The following is a 21,892-nucleotide window of genomic DNA, read 5'->3' on the forward strand; positions in this document are numbered from 1 at the left end:
TCATTATTCTCCTACAAAAAATATTGACAAGCCCCCACCTCCTACACAAACACACTTTCCCATGTTGCACACACTCACTGAAAGTCATAAATTTTTCATTATGTTTCAGAGAATACCGGGTTAAACAATAACCATGGAGGTCATCTGAATGAGCTTTACAACAATAAATCTGTATGAATTATATAATACATGTAGCCAATTTTATCTTAAGTATGGTAAATGTAAAAATATTATTTAAATAATTAAATCAATTAATTAAAAAAATGTAACATCTGTGTAATTCTATGATAGTAAAAATTTCAACTATATTATAGGGAATTATTTTTAAGGAAATAATTTTGTACTCTAAACAACGGAATGATAAATGTTGTATTTACCACTTAAAATGTCAGATTGACCTTTAAGCAAGGTTGGATATAACATTTAGAAAAGGTTGTCACTTCTAAAACCTTTGGAATGTTGATTTAACATTTCAATTTTAGAGTGTGGGATGGAGAAATTATCGTGCTATAGTGTTCATGTTTATATGTATATTTTTTCTTTCATCACTATATCTAACATAATCAACAATTAACGATTTACAAAACACTCTATCAATAAAGATGCAGTTGGTTTATGAAAATTAGATAAGTTGCTGGTGCTGTGCTTATAACTACTTACATGTACATGTATGTTGGAGCAAGCTTTGAAAAATGTTTTTAAAAATATATCAAAAATACAGAAATATCGACGAACAATAATCACATAATTTCAACAACATTAAATGTCATACAGATTAAGTTACTACTTTGAATTGAATCATGGGTGCAATAACTATATTCCCCCCCCCAATAGAAAAAAAACCCACAGAACTCTGGAGAAATTCAACAACCCTTATGTATGATCTACATCAAGTATGTATATCAATTTTCAAATGGAAAATAAAGCCCCCAAATTCTGTGCCAGGACTGTCTAAGAAAACAAAACTTAAATGTACATATACTTGGTTGTAAATAAACATAAATGATTATGCTGCAATGCAAAAGAATGCTTGGGACTCTGGTAGGGTAAGTGTTAGGTGCTACGGAAGCAAATTAGTATAAAAATTTGGTTCTCACCTTCGATGTTATATCTAGTCCAGTCACAAAATTGGCACTGTTCTTGTTTTCATAACGTTTCACATGCTTCTGCTCCTTCTGTAGTTTGAAAATAGAGAGAGCAAGGATAGAATCAATCGGATTGACACCAACAGTACGAGTCACTGGCGGACTATCAGTGTGAGCGGGATAATCCTGAGAGCCTGTCTTTGAGAGGCGTCACGTTGCCCCCTTCCCCTTGTTGATGTTATCCCCTTCCCGCATGGAGAGTCTTTTGGCTATCACCCTGTGCGTCTTGATACCCCGTAGGCTTGCTTACACTACTTATGAATATTTATGAGGTTTGCTTTATCATGCTGACAGATCCATCATCTTTGAAATGTTGCTTTATCGTAAACCTAATATTTCTTGTCTACATTATTACTGCACAAGTACTATCAATCACTTCATTACCAGTAACTTTAAAATTAGGAATACTTTGTTTTTCACTTTGCCATAAGCTACATTTTATTTTATTTTTCTTTGGCTATGCGTGCAATTCCCACTTTGATACAAGGGTTAGCCATACTGATCTTGCACAGGTATAATAGAATAAAAATACATAGTTTTTATTGTTTTAGTTTATATTAACATTTTAGAGGACTCTTCTCATTAAAATATGGACTCATCTCATACCTGAGAAAAATACAAGCTTTCAAATTCAATATCGATTCAATTCCTTCTTGCAATTAAAAAGTTCAGATTTGTGATCAACATAATTTAAAGAGCAAAATTAAAGATCAATATAATCAATAAAACAATAACTTTATGCCTCCCCCCAAAAAAGAAAATATTTACACAAAAATAGCATCTCTCATCTTTATTACTATTATTCAATATTGTATGGATCATTTTCTTAAGAGACAGACAAATATTGGAATGGGAAATAATATACAAATTGGTATTAAGTGCAAATTGAAAAACCAAAAAAAGAAGATGATTAAACCTTACAAGTTAACCAAGTTGGTAACATGTATTTTAAACTTCTATTCTACTGAATTCTCAATAACATATTTTACTTGCTCTTGCATTCTCTCTCTCTCTTTTATTTTGGACTCACTCGCCTAGGCATTCTTTTTTATATGAGTACATATATGAGCTGCTGATTTCAATCATGTGAAAATATTAATTTCATTACTTGTAACGTTATTGGTCCTAATTTTTTTTTAATCATCAAAGATACAGACGGCACTCTAGGGTAATCTAATGCTTTCACAAATTTAATAAGTAAAGATTGTTTATCACTTTAAACCAATCAGGTGCCTATGTCAATATGTCATGAATAATCAGTAGGCATGCACTACAGCACTTTTAACCAATCAGAAGTTTCAACTCAATGCTGGTAATACAACAGTATATCGGTTCTAACCAATCAGCTCTCTACCATGAATATTCATGAAGCAATCAGTCACTAAGCACCAATAGGAAATTAGGCTCAGCTTGTGCTTGTGGATAATCATTAAGCAATACACCACTATAACCAATGAGGTAAACTTTATTCATGAATATTCACAAGATAGTAAAGCCATCACATCCCTCAGTGGGTTGGAGCATGCTAAGCTCTGCGTGTTTCCAGCTTTTCCTCTCTTGAATATTAGATCACTTCCCCCAGTAGCTGAAAGCTTGTTCCTCGCACTGCTTCAACTGCTCAACGATGGACAAACGCCTGTCAACAACTTATCAATATTCATGATTAATCTGGCCTTCACATACCTCATGAATATTCATAGAATTACTGGTCTCCCTATTCTTCGCGTCGGATATCTGGATTATCAGGAGTGTGAATGGAGTAATAACACTGCCATATGGATTGCATAAATGAGTCTGTTTTACATTCTGAAGTGATCATTGTCACTCGCACCTCTAGCTCTCCTTTTCCTTCACTCTGTAGGGTGCTTTAACTTGACAAGCAGTGTGAAACTAACAATTCAACAAATATGTTCAACAAAACATAACAACACTACAATAGAAATGTAAACAAAACCATACTTATCCCAGATTATAATTATGGAGAAAGTGGTGAAAAATCTATTCAAATGTGAAACATAGATTTAGAAAAATAACTTAATATTACAAATTTCATAGAGAAAAAAATATGATAAAACTTCATATCTTATACAGATTTCACTGTACTTTGTGGACTGATGTGTTCATTAAAAAAATTATTGTATGTCAACAAGTGCAAACACAGCTGTAACTTGTGAAAAATTCCTGCAACCGTCCACTTGTAATTGTCACCTTCTTCATGAACATCATTCTTAGTACAGTGGCAGTTGGCTCATACATAATCATGAAAAATAAAAGTGAGTCATTTGTGATCGTGTGTGCCAGCACGTTGAAGAGACCCTGGCTCATGTATATTCATGGTTTATGGTAATGAGTGAGTTGTCGTGCCAGCCGTAATGGGACTAGGAAGCGTGATAATAAGGTCCCAGTGCCTGTCACCTCTCATTCAGACACTATTCACTGCTCAAGGGAAATCAATAAATAGACTCACATGTGAACATACATTAGGCCTGTCCACACTCCAGTATATGCCGACAGGTCTACACCCACTTATTTACTTTATGTTTAGTTTCATCTCACATGGTTTAATCCTAATTCGGCTACAACCAGTTCATCTAATAGTCACTTTATAGTCTTTATTTAGCCAATCTGCCATTTTGTCTAATTTTCTGTTAGGCTCTACCCTTTTCGTCTAATATCCACTTGATCTAACACCACTTTATAATAAGGCAAAAGAAGTTGACATGAGACCTTATAGATCAACTGGGAATTAGGTTACATGAGAAATAGTCCGAGTGAAAGGTAGGCTAAACAGCAATTAGAACGTATTGATAGTAGACCAAATTAGAATAGCCCAGGTGATATATTAGACTATCTGAGAAGTTAGACCACCAGCTTGGAAACCAAGTAAGTGAATATACACCCCACACTCCCTCTACATAATCCTGACGTGCATATTTAACGTTAAAGTCTGCATGTGAACATGCCCCATACGTTTTCTACTCACAAGGGGCTAAAGATGTGTCAGCTTAGGATACAACTGATTTCTTCCCAGTTTAAGAAAATGTTTTTAAATAAAACATCATCAAGAAGCGCACATCGGTCATAATTTGGGGCTGCTAGGGCATGATGGACAATAGAACAGAGAGTGTTGTGATTAACAGTTTCAAAATCGCTCACTGTCACAACTTGGGGCTCTTAAAAGTTTAGCTTATTTGTTATCTTCAATAGCGTAAACATTTCAAAGCCCGTTACTAATATCAGTTGGGAAGAAAATGATATCTCATAGAAAAGGTACACACAGAATATGAATATATCATGTATTTGTACTTTTTAGACCAGACTTCTTAAGTTCAATTTGATTTCTTAATTTAATTGACCACCATCAAATTCTGTGGCTCTAACAAGATGTACAGGACTCAAAACCCACAATACCGGGGGGGGGGGGGGGGGGTAACTCTATCATTAATGCAATTATACAAGGGATATTAATCATCTTTTTTAAATTTATAACTTAATTAATCAAGTAATCCCTTCATTCACTCAGTGGATAATGCAAGTTTTTGTTCATTTATTGTCTTTATTCATCTTTCTACAATTCGTTTATTTACTACATTTCAATCATTTCTGGCAATCAATCAAATGTTTTCATTACAATTACTGAATACAGTTATTCATTTACCAATAAAACATAAATTATTTACATCATTCAATCAAATCATTTATCATATTATAATGACTTGATAAAATTCATTCTATTCCATCTATTATCATACTAATTTTATACTTTTATTCTTTAATTTCATTTCCGAATTCCCAATAAATATTCATCGATTCATTCTTTATTTTGTTGTCCGTTGCAATATTGGGGGTTAGAAAGGGTAGTACAAATCAGTTGTAACATATTCTATTTATTTATTTTTTATTGTATTTATCATGTGCTAAACAATTCCGAAGAAAACAAATTAATCCTTCAAAAATCAAGTATGATAACTATTTCTTTCTAACGTCCTCAACACAACCTTTATGACCAGGTTGCAAGTAAATTTGGCTTCATGCTGTTGTTGCTGCCCTTTTTGGATGGACATGTTTTGACATTTTGAGATGTTTCACCTCTTGTAAAGCCATCTCAAAGGACAAGTCCACCCCAACAAAAACTTGATTTCAATAAAAAGGGAAAAATTCATCAAGCATAACACTGAACATTTCATCACAATGAAAAATAAGAAAGTTATGGCATTTCAAAGTTTTGCTTCATTTCAAAAAACAGTTATATGCACATCTCAGTCGGTATGCAAATGAGGAACTGATGACATCACTCACTCACTATTTCTTTTGTATTATATAATATGAAATATTTTCATTTTCTCGTCATTGTCATGTGAAATGAAGGTTCATTCCTCCCTGAACACGTGGAATTCCATTACTTTAACATTTTGTGCTTCAGGCAAGGAGGTCGTAATTGTCAAATTCGTAAAAATTGAAATATTGTATAATTCAAACAATGAAAACAAAAGAAATAGTGACATCATCAACTCTCTCATTTGGATGTAACTGGCTCGTTCATATAACTATTTTGTTAAAAATAAGCGAAACTTTGAAATGTCATAACTTTCTTATTTTACATCCGATTTTGATGATTTTTTCAGCATTGTGCTTGTCTGATTTTTCTCTATTGATTCAAATCAACTTTTTTCTAAGGTGGACTTGACCTTTAAATTCCACAATATACTTACCAGCACAACCTTGCTATCGAAGACTGATGTTTTATTTCACTTAATAGATTTTCCCCTCTTCCCTTTCCAAATGTAGGTGTTCACATTTGCATTTGACACTTCATGGATTTGAAAATTAAGTTTTGTTTCTTTATGCATCTATTTTGAACCACACTTATCAGCAGTTTATCTGATTCCTATCAAATTGCTTTTCTATATTTATTCACGCTTGATTTGAAGGATGATGTGATATCAAATATATTTTAAGTGATATTTTTGGAAGGTGGGTGCCTTATTTCAAATCTCCTACTTGAATAGTATCTCTTGGGAATTTTTTGTCTGATCAGATTTGATTTGTGTAGGATTTGGAAAGTGGATACATGAAGTCTTTATTTCTTTCATCTGAAGCTTTAGGGGTATGATGAAAGGTACCTCCCAAACATATAGGCTGTACATCCCTGTATAAAACTTTGTAAGGTTCTTCTTTTCAAATGATACAAGCAGTTCTACTTTGTAAAATTTCTCAAGAGTCTGCTTCACTATCTGCACACTATCAAACTTGAGATTTACATAGTTTTACTATTTTCAAACAGACATAACTTTCTTATTCCTTTGTGATCTCTTTCAAACTTTTACATTTTTCCGTTTCTTTTCTCCTTTCAGACAAATCATGTCATTACCAACGTTGGATTTTCCTGTGAATCAATTAAAGGGTGAATTTTGTATCCATATAAACAAAGAAATAAATTACAAAAAAGAAATGATCAGATGAATGGTCTCATTACACTTCAATTAATTCCCCTTGAGAATTCCTTTCTAAAGGAAAAAAATAGATCTGTTAATATCAGTTCCCCAGAGACTGGCACCAGGATAATCAGATGAGAAGGAAGATAGGGATTTGAGCCTGTATGGAATCAATTGAAAACTGTGACCCTTCTCTTATAGCTTGGCTTTCATTCCTTCCCTTTCCTCTAAACCATCGTCTTCAATTGCTACGTTCACACGACAGTCAGCCCAGACGAACTTTAGGCTTCACATACTTTAGACAATGGAAAATCTAATCGATTTGAATTTTATGTTAGTTTATAGAGTTAAAATCAGTCTTTACCAGTAGCTTATTTTAGTTAGCCAAACATCACAAAAATGTATTGATAATCATGCTGTTCCTTTATTTAATTAGCAAAAGGCATAAAAGGTAAATTCTCTGATGAACGTAGCTAATATGACATCTTTCCGCCAGCTCAATCTACCCCCATACCCTAGTTTAGTGTCCCAGCAATATCCTAGTTCATCTGAGGAATAGTGTGAGTTTCAAGAAATGAAGAAATTACCCTTAGGTTACAGACAGATCTCATGAACAACAAGTGGGTTAACCACTTTCAAAACATATTTTGGAGTAACTGGCTGAGATGTGCACAAGCAGTTCTTAATCTACACATATCCATGTATCAATCAGTCTTTGGTCATAATATTGATTTAAAGTTTTCTGCAGAAAAGCAAAGTGTAAGTTAGTTTCTAGCAAATTTTTCATATATATTTTTTCTAGTGTTCTAGTTTTCAAGTCACATGGCAACATTTAAGCATGGATCCTATTGATTTAAGATAACCTGTGTGCATCCAAAAGGCAGTCAGTATTATTGTTGTATTTTTATGCACTGATTTTACACATAATCAGAGTGATGGAACAGTTTGTCTCTCCAATAACGCAGTATAATTACCCTGGTTGTAGCAGAACACCTGTCATACACTCTACAATACCTTGCCTGGGTTGAGGGCAGAACAATATGAATAAATTTCTTGCTAAAGGATTTGAACCTTCAACTCTCTGATTAAGAGACATGAATCAGAACCATTACACCATCACCATGATAGATGCAGTGCAAATAATACAATGTAATTTACAGGTTAACCCTTCTGATACCATGTGATGGGGATTACATTAATCCAAGGTCTCTAATGATCGGCCTAAAGCCCCTTTTATCAGATGTTTGTTGTGTCTTTTTTTTACATTTGTCCAAATTGTACTTACCGGGTATACCCATAGGAAAGTAAGATAAGGACTGAATATTTCATCTGAAAGTTAAACCAGAGTTGGCCTTTCAAATACTTAAGATTCATAGAATTAAATAAGTGTTTGGTACCGCAAAATTGTAAAATAGCTTTAAAAACGGACATAGTGAAGCTTTTTGACAGGCACTCATTGGAGCTAAAAGACCCGATTCTGTGCTGCAAGAAGGATTTTGTAAGAACACTTACGTCATTTTAGTTGCTGCGCTTCAATTTGCGGCTGGTACTACACCTAAATTGTTTACCTTGACAGCCAATCACTGTTAAGCATCTATTGTCTCTTTCTGTTCTATTATACAGCGCGTCCCAAAAAAAATGTCCCTCTGATATGCGGCTGAATAACTTCCAAAAATAAAAATTATTCTCAATGAAATGTATGGATATAGGAAGCCCATCTCTTGTTCTAACTTCTGTGAAAATTTCATTGGTCTCGCTTCAGTGGTTTTGAATACACAGCCTATTATGTAACAGTGGTGCTTTTTAGCCCATTCCAAGTTTGCATGCATGCAGCACCCGGGGGGGGGGGGCCACTTACATTGACGAGTGGATACCATGCGCGACCAAAAAAACACGTAAAAAGGATGTCTTTTTCACGATAGGGCACATTACGTACGTAACGTGATAAGGGTGTCAAAAACACAAAAATAATGAAAAAAGGGTATCTATTTCGCTTAGAAAATTACGTGTTTAGGGTCGAATTTCAGGGGACGATAAAACGAAATTAAAATGTTTTATAAAGGATGTCCTTTTTGCCCCAACACTACGTGTTTAGAGTCCGATTTGCGCGAGGTGTAGAAGGTGGGGTCGTACTAAACCAAATAAGGTAAAGCCGACGACCGAAGGACCCGTAACAATAAAACATTCCTGTACTTGTTTAGGGGTTCATTTCAGGGAATATTTGCCAAGAGTATCGTTTTGTTTCCAATACTTGTTAAGGGTAGGGTTTCACACGCCAACACTTGTTAAGGGGTGCATTTTCAGAATATGGAAATTACGTGTTTAGGGTGCTTTTCGAGACCCCATGGTCGCGCATGGTATCCACTCGTGAATGGAAGTGGCCCCCCCGGGTTGCAGCACTGCTCTCTGTTCTGCATTTTCTTGCATATCAACCCCCTTTGACCATTCTGACCAAGGAGATATTAACTCTATCTCCTTGTTCTGACCAAGGAATTCCCTGATCTGACCATGGAAATCTCCATGATCTAACCAGGCTCGTCAAATCACAACCTGGAGCATGTTCAGAAGGGCAAAAACAGTATTTGACAGTACGTTTCATGTTTGATAAACGGGATATGCACAATGATTGAGACAACAGGTCATGTCTGTTTCATGCATAATTCCAACAATACTGCATTTTTGTTTTAATTTATTTTTTTAGTTAATAAGCTACTGAGGACAAGTCAAAATTTTCTATGGTAAAGTTTGTTTGTAAACGCAAAGGGTGATTAACTTGTGGATTTCCCCCTTTTTTCAGCTTATTTTACTCATCCATCATTCACATTTTCTTTCAAATTGGTGCACTGATTCCCCTTATCAATCATCAAACAAATTTAATTTTTATGTTTCTTGTCCTTCTGAACATGCTCAAGTTTATGATTTAATGAGCCTGGATATGATTAGGGAAATATCCCTGCTCAGATCCTGGATGTAAGAATGGGGGTTAACATGCTACAGACAATGAAGAAATGCATCAATACTGCAAACTTGGAATGGGCTAAAATGCACCACTGTTACGTAACAGAGTGTGTATTCAAAACCGCTGAAGCGCGACCAATGAAATTTTCATAGAAGTTAGATCATGAAATGAGCTTTCTACTCATGAACATTTATTTGAGAATCCTTCCACATTTTAGAATTAATCCAGTCCTATGACAGAGGGACATTTTTTTGGGGACGCGCTGTATACTGCTTCATTCTAGCATTCTAGTCATTCAAGCAATTTTACTCCAATGAGTACATGTCAAAAATCTTTGACCAGTATGTCTGTTTTAAGGCTATTTTACGATTCATAGAATTAATAAAGTGATCACAAAGTTCCTGAAGAGAACACATGACCAATCTAAGTCTAATAGCTATCCTAGTTGAATACGAAAACACAATTTCAGTAAATGAAAACTTCCCATTCCTAATTCCAAGATCAATTTCCTCACAATTTCACCACTTAGCAGAGTCTCTCAAAATACTGTGTCAATCTGCAACACGAAAATTCAAAATAAAATTTCTGTATGAAATACTTCCCATCTTAATACAGGATGTGTTTATCAATCATATTCACAAAGGAAATGCATCTGAAATGACCTGAGAAATGATAGACTTTCTGATTGCTGACTAGGCTGGCCAAACCCTTGCTAAAGGGAAAACCCAATTTATCACAACACTTATGATGAGACATCCCAACAACTATATCCTTGCTGTCTCAGAGAAAAAAAAGTAATAAAATATACAGCATGTTCGATACTGCACCTTTGATTAAACTTCTTTTTTTTCCATTCTGAGAACGAACTTTAGTGTGAAACAACAATTGGGAATGAAAGAAAAAAAAACATTCCCAAAGAGGGACATGTTTCTAGTCCAGAGTAACTCTAATGAAGGAGTTACCAGCACCATGGTCATGAAACTTTGAACTGTTATGACACCATTCAATAAAGTGTACAAATCAGTTGGTTGTAATTCATACATTGTAGAGAAAAGGAATTCAAATTACCATAATTGTCTTGGATAATATGATACAGAACATAAATCTTTTTTCTGTATCATGTGATATAAAAGATGTGCTATCAGAATGAAGAGGCATTTCACAAATAATATTTTTTTCATAGATTTTTCACTTTTTAAGAAAAGATGAATTGAGAGCTGCTGAAGAAGCGCTAGCTCAAGTTAAAGCTGGTGTAATGACAGTTGTGCTTTATAATATCCTCTGGAAAATGCTCTATAGAAATCCTAATGTCAGTATCATCAGTGGCGGATCCAAGGGGGGGGGGGGTTGGGCACATCCAGCCTGTGCCCTCATACCTTTGAGAGGCATAGTCAATATTTTCAACATAACTATGGCGTTTTTACACAAGTGTGCCCCCCCCCCCTTTGACAGCTACAGCATGTCAAATTGTATGTGGACAAAATGAACAATTTTTTTAAAACCTTGTTTATTTCATTTTTTTTTGCTTGTCAAATTTTCCTCTGGAAAATGTGCCCCCCCTCCCTTGCAAAATCCAGGCTCCGCCCCTGATTATCATCACTATTTATAATTTGCTGAAATCTGATTGGCTGGGAGCAAACTTGTCAATGAAAATCATTATTTGATGACATGCTTTCCCAAAAGTTCAAATCTCATGTAGACTATTCTGATCTAGAGAGACCTACGGGCATGTGATACAGCTTATCTTTGGCTGCAAACCTTGCACTTTGTGAGTGATGATAACTTCACGGAGTTCTGAGGTCATCATAGCTCTGTACATACGTAAGGATAACATTAGCTGTTCGCCATCAGCCCAAGTTTGATCAAGCTCAAGATTCTTGCTCAATTAGCATTACTCAAGAAAAAAAATACTGTTTTCATCATCCTTTTTCAATCAGAGCAAGTGGGGTCATTCTCGCTCAAGTATAGAGTCTAACCTTGGGCCAAGGAGCATTTACACTTTACTCCAAGTGTTAAACATGAAGTGGACAAGTATCATGACAGAAATAGCCCACAAATTGCATTTAAGCCTGTACTCTCCTGATCATATTTAGCTTCATACTCAGAATTAGTCCCTCTTCACTTACTTTCCTAGATTTTAAAACTGATCAGTGAGTGGGCTTGAATTAAGAATAGGGCACTGAAGGAAGGAGAATAATACCAATAACGCAGTACTTGTATAAAAACAGCGCAAATCACATTATGTCATAACGTCCCTATGCACTTCCAATGGACTTTTGGATGTTATTAACCTGGCTTTAGTCCCACAGCCTTTTACAGTGCGGCATTTCAAGGAATTAATTCCTGCCAGGTACCCATTTATCTCACCTGGGTTGAGTGCAGCCCAATGTGGATGAATTTCTTGCTGAAGGAAATTACGCCATGGCTGGGATTTGGCCCCACAACCCTCTGTTTCAAAGTCAGAAGACTAATCCACTGGGCCACAACGCTCCATAAGGCGATGCTCACTTAAGAGCATCAATTGTAAAACATACTTTTCAATGGGACATATGCACTGGGTTTCCACAGGGCACCAAGGCCTCAGTAAAAAGGACATTTACTTTGGCCTTAAGTTTACAAATATTTGGAAAGGCATCGAGCCATTCTGAGGGCATCGGAGGCATTGGCCTTGGGTGACCTTGAGCCCTGAGTGAGTACTAGTTTAGACTTCAGAGTATTTGTGAATGCTTTTTACCAGTTCAGGAAGAGATACTTCATGTAAAAAAATCCACAATGATCCAGAAAACCACCTCATGATGTGGTCTCCAGGATCAAGTCGCTGGGTAGGCTGGTCCACGATTGACCGTGAACTGGAACAGTTCCTACATGTAGAAGCGATTCTTACCAAGGCCTACATTTTTGCTTCATAAAATATTGTATACTCTACTTTAAAGGTGAGATGAACACTAAACTTTCACATTATAGTGAATCTCAGATCCCAATCCATCAATGACAGTGTTACCATAGCAACAAGAATTATCCAGCTCAATGATAATGAGACCTTTGGCAAAAACAAGATTTTGAAAGCTCATGTGGACTAGGCTACACTTATGTTGGTATGGCTCTGAAAAAAAGGTCAGTCCAAGTGTATTTGAAGTTTGTCTGTTAATGTTATTCACTACCTGCGACACAAATGATCTCACAAACTTTTAACCTTTTGCCGGTGATTGAAATAAAGATAAACTAATCATATCTACCAGTCCCATAATTATTTTAAATATTTAACAACTGCTCTTTTCCATGACATCACCAAAGACGAGGAGCAATCGTCATAAATAGAATATGGGAAAACCCTTTCAAACCAATGTCCCTGACCTTACTTCATCCAACTAATCTGATCTTCTACAAAAATTACATGATTCCCACTGATAGGCCAAAGCCTACTGAAAACCATTAAAACATATACAAATGTAGACTCAACACCGTTAAAATGCCAATATTCTTTTTTTCCAAGCAAATCTGTGAGCCAACAGCCCCAGAGCCATGTATCGGATCACCACGAGCTCGCGGATACTTGAAGGAGGGGACGAGGCTTAGCCTAATCTCCACTGTCTTGTTTCTTCGCACCTCTGAACAAGCCGTCAAATCACAAGCCACTATCATCAACGCACTAATCAAATCACGCAAGACCGCTATGCATCATGGGAGGAAATATCCCACTAATGGTCGTGACTTTTTTACAGCTCTCCCGGGAGAAGCCAATCTCATGGCGAAGCCAAATCTAATTTGCGGTGCCTTGCCACCATCCCTAATTAGTATGGGAGCCATACACTGGTATACTAATTAAACAAGTTTTTTTTTCATATTTGTGCTTAATTTGTGATGAAATATTCCCAAGGAATATTTATCAGCATGTCAGATTGCATTTGACTACCAGAGTAATTCCATACCTATGTTGCACAGTCCAATGAGTAGCATTAAACATTATAGAAAGTTTGGAATTAAATGTAATTCAATTATATGCCCATTGTCATTTCATTATGATTACAATACTTCAATATTTTTCTTTGTGCAATTATTACTACTGATTTGTAAAATCCTTAATGAGACACTATTTCTTTTATACCTTCTTGTAAGCCTGAAGTAACAATGTGATAATCAACAACAGTTGCTTAAACCCTCTGTTATGTATTCTGAAGCCTAATTTAAATTGCGCTAAAATGGAGGGAAGGCAATAAAAATCTTTTTTTTTCTTTGTTTATATTGCTTTTTTATGTTTATTGTATATTTTCGGAATGCTTCAATGGTGAAGAAAAAATATTTTAGTATCATTTCCCGATTATTGATGATTTTAGTGCCAAAAGAGTGGATAAATTGAACCTTAATTGTTAGAAATTTGTGTCACATTTGGCAATCCATAGTGAAATTGCAACTTCAAACTAGAGTATAGATAAATATCTTTTCAGAATATGAGCTTTGTTGTATTGATGGTTGATATGACTAATACATTTGGTTTTCCAAACTTTCTTTCCATCATTTTTTCCTCCTCATTAAATGTGTGTAAATGGATATGAGTAATGTAATATGTCGCACACCCCATAAAAATGAAAGTAACAAACAAAAACTAAATAATGGTCTGATTAATAATCAAATAAAAACAGCTATATTTAGCTATTAATTAAGCTATAAAAACAAGCAAGAAATTACATGGTATATTCATGTTTTGTTGAATGAAAAAGAAGTATATATGAAATATTCCATAAATACGTTTCTTCAGGATAAGCTTTAAAAGTCCTCATTTTGGCAATCTTTCCCTTCTTTATTTTTTCTTCCATTTTTGTTCCTTGCACTCCTTTCCATTCTCCACCTTCTCTATTCTACTTTCTCCCCTGATATCCTACTATTTCATCCCAATTTCATCCTTCTCTCTCCCTTCTTCCCACCTATTCTTTCGTTTCCCATCTTTCTCTAGCTATTTTCAGCACCTATCTTTTTTCATTCTTGGTACATGTACAGAAACCCATTCAGGGAAAGCCATCATTAGCTCTCGAGGGCAAGAATCAAGTTTTTAAAAATTTGAACCAACCACTTTAGCATTTGCCAAAGAAGCATACATTAAACTTGCTTAGTTGAACTTGCACGTTTTTACTATCCAAAGATGAAAAGTGATTTCAAAGGTTCTGGTGTTAAATAATCATTAGTGGACCCCATGGAAGAACAGTATAGTCATGTCGGCTAAACTGAATATGGGCTATCCACCTGTTTTGCATTTTTTTTAACATGGAAAATAATACTATACTACTACTATCTTTATAGTTATGTGTACTTTACGAAAACATGCTTACCTGTTTTTTAATTTGGCAACACAGTTTTCCAGAAATCTACCACCTCCATTGGATTTCTTTAAAACTAAAGCAGTAATGACTATCATCTTTTGAGATCTCTATATTTTCTATCTAATTGCCTGCTGTATATTGTTTTCTTATAAAGTTTGCATTCTTGATAAAGTGATGGAAAGGAATGTGCTTCTTTAAAAACAATTCACACGAAGATTATATATATTCTGAAATGAAGGATCAACACAATTACTTGCTTTGAATTCTTAGGCTGGTGAAAACACAGCTCTATGGTGAAAGCACAGGTCTCCAAAAGGTGACAAAGATCACTTTTGATTCATAGACCTACAACAACTTTGACTTGCACAAGCCAAACATATCTTGTCTTCCCTAGATCACTATCTCCACGGTTTAATAAAATCACTCCCGCTTCAGATCAAATCTTTCCATCACCACGCCAAAGAGTAAAAGTAACCAGGGAAACTCCATCTGTAAACGATGAAATAAAATTGCAAACTTGCAAACCCTGTTTCCTATGAAGCTGATCATGGCTTCCCACTTCAAAGTCTATGCCTACATCGATGAAATTCTGCTCAAAGTCTGCTCCTACTGCACAGCTTACACAAAGAAACTACTGACACAATTATAGTCAGTCACCATTGAATAGACTATTAAGTTAGCTTCTATTACCTGACTTGAGCAGTCAGCTGATATAAAAGAATGCAAGATCAGATGAGATTGCTTAATACTTACAAGATACTTTCAATGTTTATTTTTATTAAGTACAGAAAGAGACAAATAAAGTTAACAAAACAAATGTTACTGCTTGTACCTGTCATGCTATAATGCAAACCAAAGTAAAGCTGTGTTTGCGGAGGCATGCAAACGTTTTTATGGATAGAAATGTTTTTAAAAATGCAAAATCAGATATTCATAAAGTCTGCAACACTTGAGTACTGTTAGGCAGAGTCATTGACTGTCTATTTCTAGTTCAGCTAAACATTTTTATTAATCATTTTTGTGTGTGAATGCATTCTGTATCCTCCAGAAGACTCTTTCCTCATACACAAAAAGTTTGCAAAATTTGTGCACATATTTGGAGATGTCACTATATGTTCATTTTTATTATATAAAACTTGTTCTTGTAGAAGACTTCGTAACCTGCACAAACATTGTGTGACTTTTCCTTCTGCCAAAAAAAACAATGTTCAAACAAAGAATGGAGGGTTGGGTCTACAATGACTAATGCAAGCGAGTAGCATATCTATCATCATATACCAATAATGACATCTATTTCAGGCCCATATATACAACACTCAAACTAGAACATGGATTGGAAATCTTGGCAAGAATTGGCAGGAAGTTGTACTCACTCTGAAGCTGTCACTACTCGGGATGATCCTTCGACAGGTGTATCACCATTATACAATTCTTCCTTTCCAATCTCACACACTGAAATTTGGTTCATTTGTATCCCTTCCCCTCTCCTGTACATAACAGTACTCCCTTTCCTTAACCTTAAGCATCCAGTATTTTTTAGGGATGGGGGAGGGGAGGAGGGGACTTGGAGGGGGCAGTCAAGAATAAAGAGGGGATACTCTTCTATGTAATGATTAAAGGAAGTATATTAAGCTCTGTTACATTAAAAGGAGTAAGGCAGTCCATTTGGCATGACCTGGATATATCACCCAAACCCTTTCTTTTGAGCAATCTCCATCCTTGCGATCTTCATTGAGAGTACATTAATGGATGGTGGATGAGGGGTACTTAATTAATCCTTAAATAGGACTCAAATCAAACTAAAAATATCTCCCAATCTATCTTCCGAGCAAATACCAACCTACAATTCTTTGAGAGTGCACCACTGAGAAGAAGGTTAGTGAGCAACAAAATCAACATCTAAACGTATCTCAAATCAAACTCAAAATCTCTTCTATTCTATCTTCCAAGCAATTACCAACCTAACATTCTTCATTTGAGAGTGCATCAGTGAGTGGTGAATGAGGGTATATTTTATGTCTACCTCGAATAGGACTCAAAGTAAAAAAAAATCAAATTAAATCAAATTGAATTAAATCAATCCAAACCAAACCAATTGAATTTGAATAAGGATAAATTAAATCAACCAAAAGAAATGACGAAACACACAAGAGTAATAGTTACTATGTTGAAAACACGTGTCTAGAAGATGATCTAATTTACACCACATACAAGCCTGGTTTAACTTCAAGACACATCTTGCATCTATCTAAGCACTGTTGCTTCATCGCTGTATTAATCTTCACCAGATAGAGCAGGGTGTCTTAGAAAGAGTTTAGTGAGACTAAAAGCCATGCTAAATCTCTATACACACATATACTTGTAGCTTACAGGTAATATTTGAATCATGGAGACAAAGAAGATGAGGTTTCAATGATCACCATGCAGTAGCAGGCCCACTTAGAATAACAGAAATATCTCTGATTATCTCACCAATGTGATATGCAACTAAGAATATCACATGTCTTTAAGTGACACAAGGACTTGAGTCTTTGTGAAGTATCTCTGGTAGGGGATTTCATGAAATATATAGTGATTTTCCCCAGGTCTGTAACAATGAAAGAAGGTAAGGTGTGAAGAAAAGATATAAAGTTTTAGATTCTAAGTACTTTGACCATTTTTCATCTATGACAAGTTACTGCAATGTTGGGTTAATCTACACATCAACTCTTGAATGGCAGTTTGCAATTTTGCATTTTATTTCTATTGTTTGTAGTTAAGTTAAAGGGTAAGTTCACCTTGACAAAAAAAATTATTGTAAAAATAGCAAAAAAAATAATAAAAAATATTGGTGAAAGTTTGAGAAAAATCCATTAAAGACTAAAAAGGTTATTAGAATTTCAATTATTTGATTTGTGATGTCATATGCAAGCAGCTTTCCTACATATCTAATAGTAAGGAATCAATGTATAAAAGCCATTTTCTCAGAAAATGGAAAAAAAAAAATTAATTGTATTTTCAGTATAATAGACAAATCATTTCACACCTGCTCCTAAAAAAAGGTCATCATGAACCATTAAAAATTGAAATTCATGCATTTTATATTACACAACAAAGGGGGCAGCTGCTCGTTTATGACGTCACAAATCCAAAACTTAAAATTCCAATAACTATCTTCATCTTTAATGGATTTTCCTCAAACCTTCACTAATACCTTTTATTATTTTTCTGCTATTTTTACAACAAAATTTTGCTCAGGGTGAACTTCCTCTTTAATTTTGTTTTGGAATAACTCACAGATGTGTTGCAATTATATACCAGAAAAAAAAGAAAAAAAATAAACCTTGAACAATTTTCACTCGCTTACACTGCAATTAGCAAGGAGGACCTTTTTTCATCCTGCCTAATCCTTTTAATCTCCACCTTCCTCTGTTTATGCCACCAAGATCCAATATTTTTTAGGGTGCATTTATTTTCTTGAATCTTACAGACTATGATTGCGAGAGGAATTCCTGCATAGTGTCAAGGTAAGTCTCAAATTGCGGTTGCAACAAAATAAAGCCAGCTGTCCACTCTCTACAACAAAACCTGGGTTTGAAAAAGTGACCAGAGCATCTGAATTCGAAGACTGTCTGAATCTTTAGAATGCCTATATTCATCAAAATCTTACATTCAAGATCGAGATAACTAGTGATCATAGCTGGATATGCTATTATGGCTATGTGATTATAGTAATATGGAAACATTTAGTTGTGCCATGACTCCACATGCTGTAAGTTCCCTGAGAGACTGTAAAAAAATGTTATTATCATATTCCGTACCATCTTTAAAACAATAGGATGCTTTAAACCTTACCTAATTGTTTTTGGAACATAAAAAAGCACACAGAATCTAGAAATATCTGACATTCTTGGACCTCATTTCAGACCAATTTCTTTGAATTAATGATGTTTAATAAGATTCTCCAATCATTTTCAAACTTCTTTCATTGTAAATTAGAAATCCAGCTTCCAGCACTGTATTTGGGAAAAAAATATATTCTTCATGCAGGAATGGGTTATGAGTACTTAGCATGTCTTTATCTTATCTACATAAATATTTTCAGCTTTTAAAACAATCCTTAAATGCAGGCCAACAAAATAAGGTACATTGTAGAAAGCAATTTTGAACTTTCAAAATTTTCTTCTTGTATAGAGATTAGAGAGGCCTTTGGATCAAGACGACAGTTTGGGGGAGCATTTCTTCAACATTTATTATCCGACAAGTTGTCAGATATGACAATATTCCTTGATTTTGATTGACTGAAAAGTACTGTTACTATGGACACTGTAGGATAAAACAGGACAGAAATAACAGAGTCATATCCTCTTTGAAACTACAAGCATTTCTTGCTTGATTAACAAGTCTGTAATTGTCGATCACATCTATTGATATCGCTTAAGTTATAATGACCCTGTGTGAACACAACAACCAGTACTTGGTAGGCTTGGTGCCAGCGGCTCTTGGCCATTGTGGGTGCGTGTGCGTGTGACAACCCATCGTGCCAATTGCTTCCTGACACAACCCTTGAGAATCTAACACCTTCATTTCCCCTCTAACATCCACTCAGCTTTTGTCATGATGGTTGCACCCATTCATGATCAAGAGGGTGACAAGATGTACATCATACAATCAATTACCTAAGGTCAGATCTCTTGAGGAATCATTGTTTTGTAAAAGTTGAACAGCAAACATGGATGCTAATCAAAACCATCAACATGTCCTATAACACAGTAAAGATGGTTTATCTGTACTGGTGTTTTATCTTTCTAGATCATAAACATTTTTTTTTATGACTAACAAAAAAACATTAGAAAATGAAAACATTCCAGGAGTAGAATTAAAAATGAGATGTGAGAAATATGAAAGGCCATAAATGAAGTTTGGCAATCTTTTGCAGTGACATGCATACTATCAGCTGCATTAAAATCAGAGAACTGATGATGTCATATGCTCATCTTTCTTAAAATTGTCTTCTGTGTGAGCAATGTCATAGACAATACTTTTTCATCATCTGTCTCCCTCGAGTTACTACATGGATTGATTTATTAATGGTTTAAAAATTCTTTTCAAATAAGGGTTACCAGTAAAAAATAAACATCATCAATTAGTATCCTACAGCTTGAATTATGCTTTGGGTGACTGATGGTAATACTTTAAAAAATATGAACTTCTCATCAAATTATGATGGAATTTCAACACTTTCATGTTGCACTCTTGTTTCAACTGAGCCATTCCCTATTTTTTTTTGGGGGGGGTGGGCTTGGCTGTTTCTTTAGAACTTGCAGTATTCCAGCAGTACCAATAATCCCTTCTTAGCATGTCCCACTAACTGCCAGCTCTTATTGAGGCATAACAGACAATTTGAGTGGTTTTAATCAAATGCAAACATCCTCTCTCATCACATTCAATAGATTCACTTCTCAGTCCCACATGTGAAAGTTTATGTCATCCTCTTTCCTTTCATTATCTGTCTCGCCCCACAAGTAATTGGATGTTGCTGACATTTCCAAGCCATTTCTATCACTATAGTGACTCATGTATCCTCAGTGAAATAGGATACATTCGCCCAGGGAGATATAAAAAGAACAAAAAAGATCAAATTCACAAAAAAAATGAATTTGTAGAAAGCAAACCTTAATAATGAATAAAATGTTGAGCATCTTTAACTTGATTACGTGATATACTGATATGCTTCATGGAAAAACTAGAGTGCATTGTTTGTTAAATTGTACAAGTACGTGTACAGTGGTTCATGTAGGATGGAGGTACATGTAGGGGACTCAACCATTTTTGTTTCTTTTCTTACTTGATTTTATTTCTACATTCAAATAATAAAACAAAATTTATGCATAGAATTTGGCTATGCAATATACATAATGGAATGCAACACTAACAATTCAGTAAGAATACAAACAAGAATTGTTTAAATAAATACATGTATATGATTAAAAAATACTCGCATGTACAATTCTTTCTTTGATTGAGCAAAAGTTCAAATGATTATTTACAATTTGTTGTCCCAACCGGTTTTTTTTCTGTTTGGCCGAGAGGACCGTATTTCTTCTTCATTCCCAATGATGACACTCTGGCTTTGCCCTCGATTTTTGTAATATGATGATTGTTCTTTTAAAAATAGACAGCAACCCCCCCCCCCCTTCCCCCAAGACATGGGTCTGATGCTGGTAAAAAGAGGCAGCGACCAACTATAAAATTATTTTTATTACAGGATATTTATCAAAATCATTTATATTCACATAAAATTGTTTATCCATTCACTTACTTCATAAGTTTGGCAAAGTAATAAATAAAACACAGAATAAACATTGAGAACATCACCACCGAATGGTCAGGGATAGCATATTGTCAAATTTCATAGCCATATTAAAAGCAAAACTACAATAACAAATTAATAGTACTTCATAGGGATATTTCCAGTGAGCACAAGATCTAGGTATTACCGCTGTCCAGATAATCTTGTTATTATTAGAACAATTACATCAAGAGCAATCCAACATCACCCTAAGAATATTCTGCAAGACCTGAAACCAGCAAGCAGCAGGGGATTCCACAGTATGTATTCTTATTCTTGGGGTAACAAATTAAAAAACGAAACTCCATTGGTTACATTTCTGAGAAGAACAGCCGGTCTTACTTAATTCTGCTGCGTTACAGAAAGGATCTAATGGGATGCAGCTCTCACAAATCAGTCGCTTTGAACACCGCAATTCCCTTTAGAGAATTTACTTGTCTTTGACAGTTAATTTTGATTCTTTAACATCTAAGTTCAAACAGAAGAGGGCAGCAAAGCATCAACCTATTATCCCACCAACAAGATGCTCTCTGAATCTCAATCCAAGATGATGAATATACTGGGAAGTTTTAAAGAAGATAACTGAATAACTTTCTTTCTAAAAGTGTAATGGGTAACAAAGTCTTTTTGGACCCATACATTACATTTGAGGACTATTATGTGGAAAATACACTAAACATGCACTAAAGAGAAGTGCAAATGACACA

The 21,892-nt window shown here is 35.0% G+C and overlaps 1 protein-coding gene across 1 annotated transcript in view; it reads right to left on the reverse strand.

The window, feature by feature from the left end:
• LOC121408851 (nuclear cap-binding protein subunit 3-like) overlaps window positions 1-21,892 on the reverse strand; it is a 70,186-nt gene that overhangs the window by 39,518 nt on the left and 8,776 nt on the right. The window contains exon 2 of the mRNA XM_041600525.1: window positions 1,098-1,175. Within this exon, the coding sequence (XP_041456459.1) occupies window positions 1,098-1,175 (78 nt within the window). The remainder of the gene's footprint in view (window positions 1-1,097; window positions 1,176-21,892) is intronic.

The sequence above is a fragment of the Lytechinus variegatus genome, chromosome 2 (assembly GCF_018143015.1).
Source record: "Lytechinus variegatus isolate NC3 chromosome 2, Lvar_3.0, whole genome shotgun sequence".
Lineage (NCBI taxonomy): Eukaryota > Metazoa > Echinodermata > Echinoidea > Temnopleuroida > Toxopneustidae > Lytechinus > Lytechinus variegatus.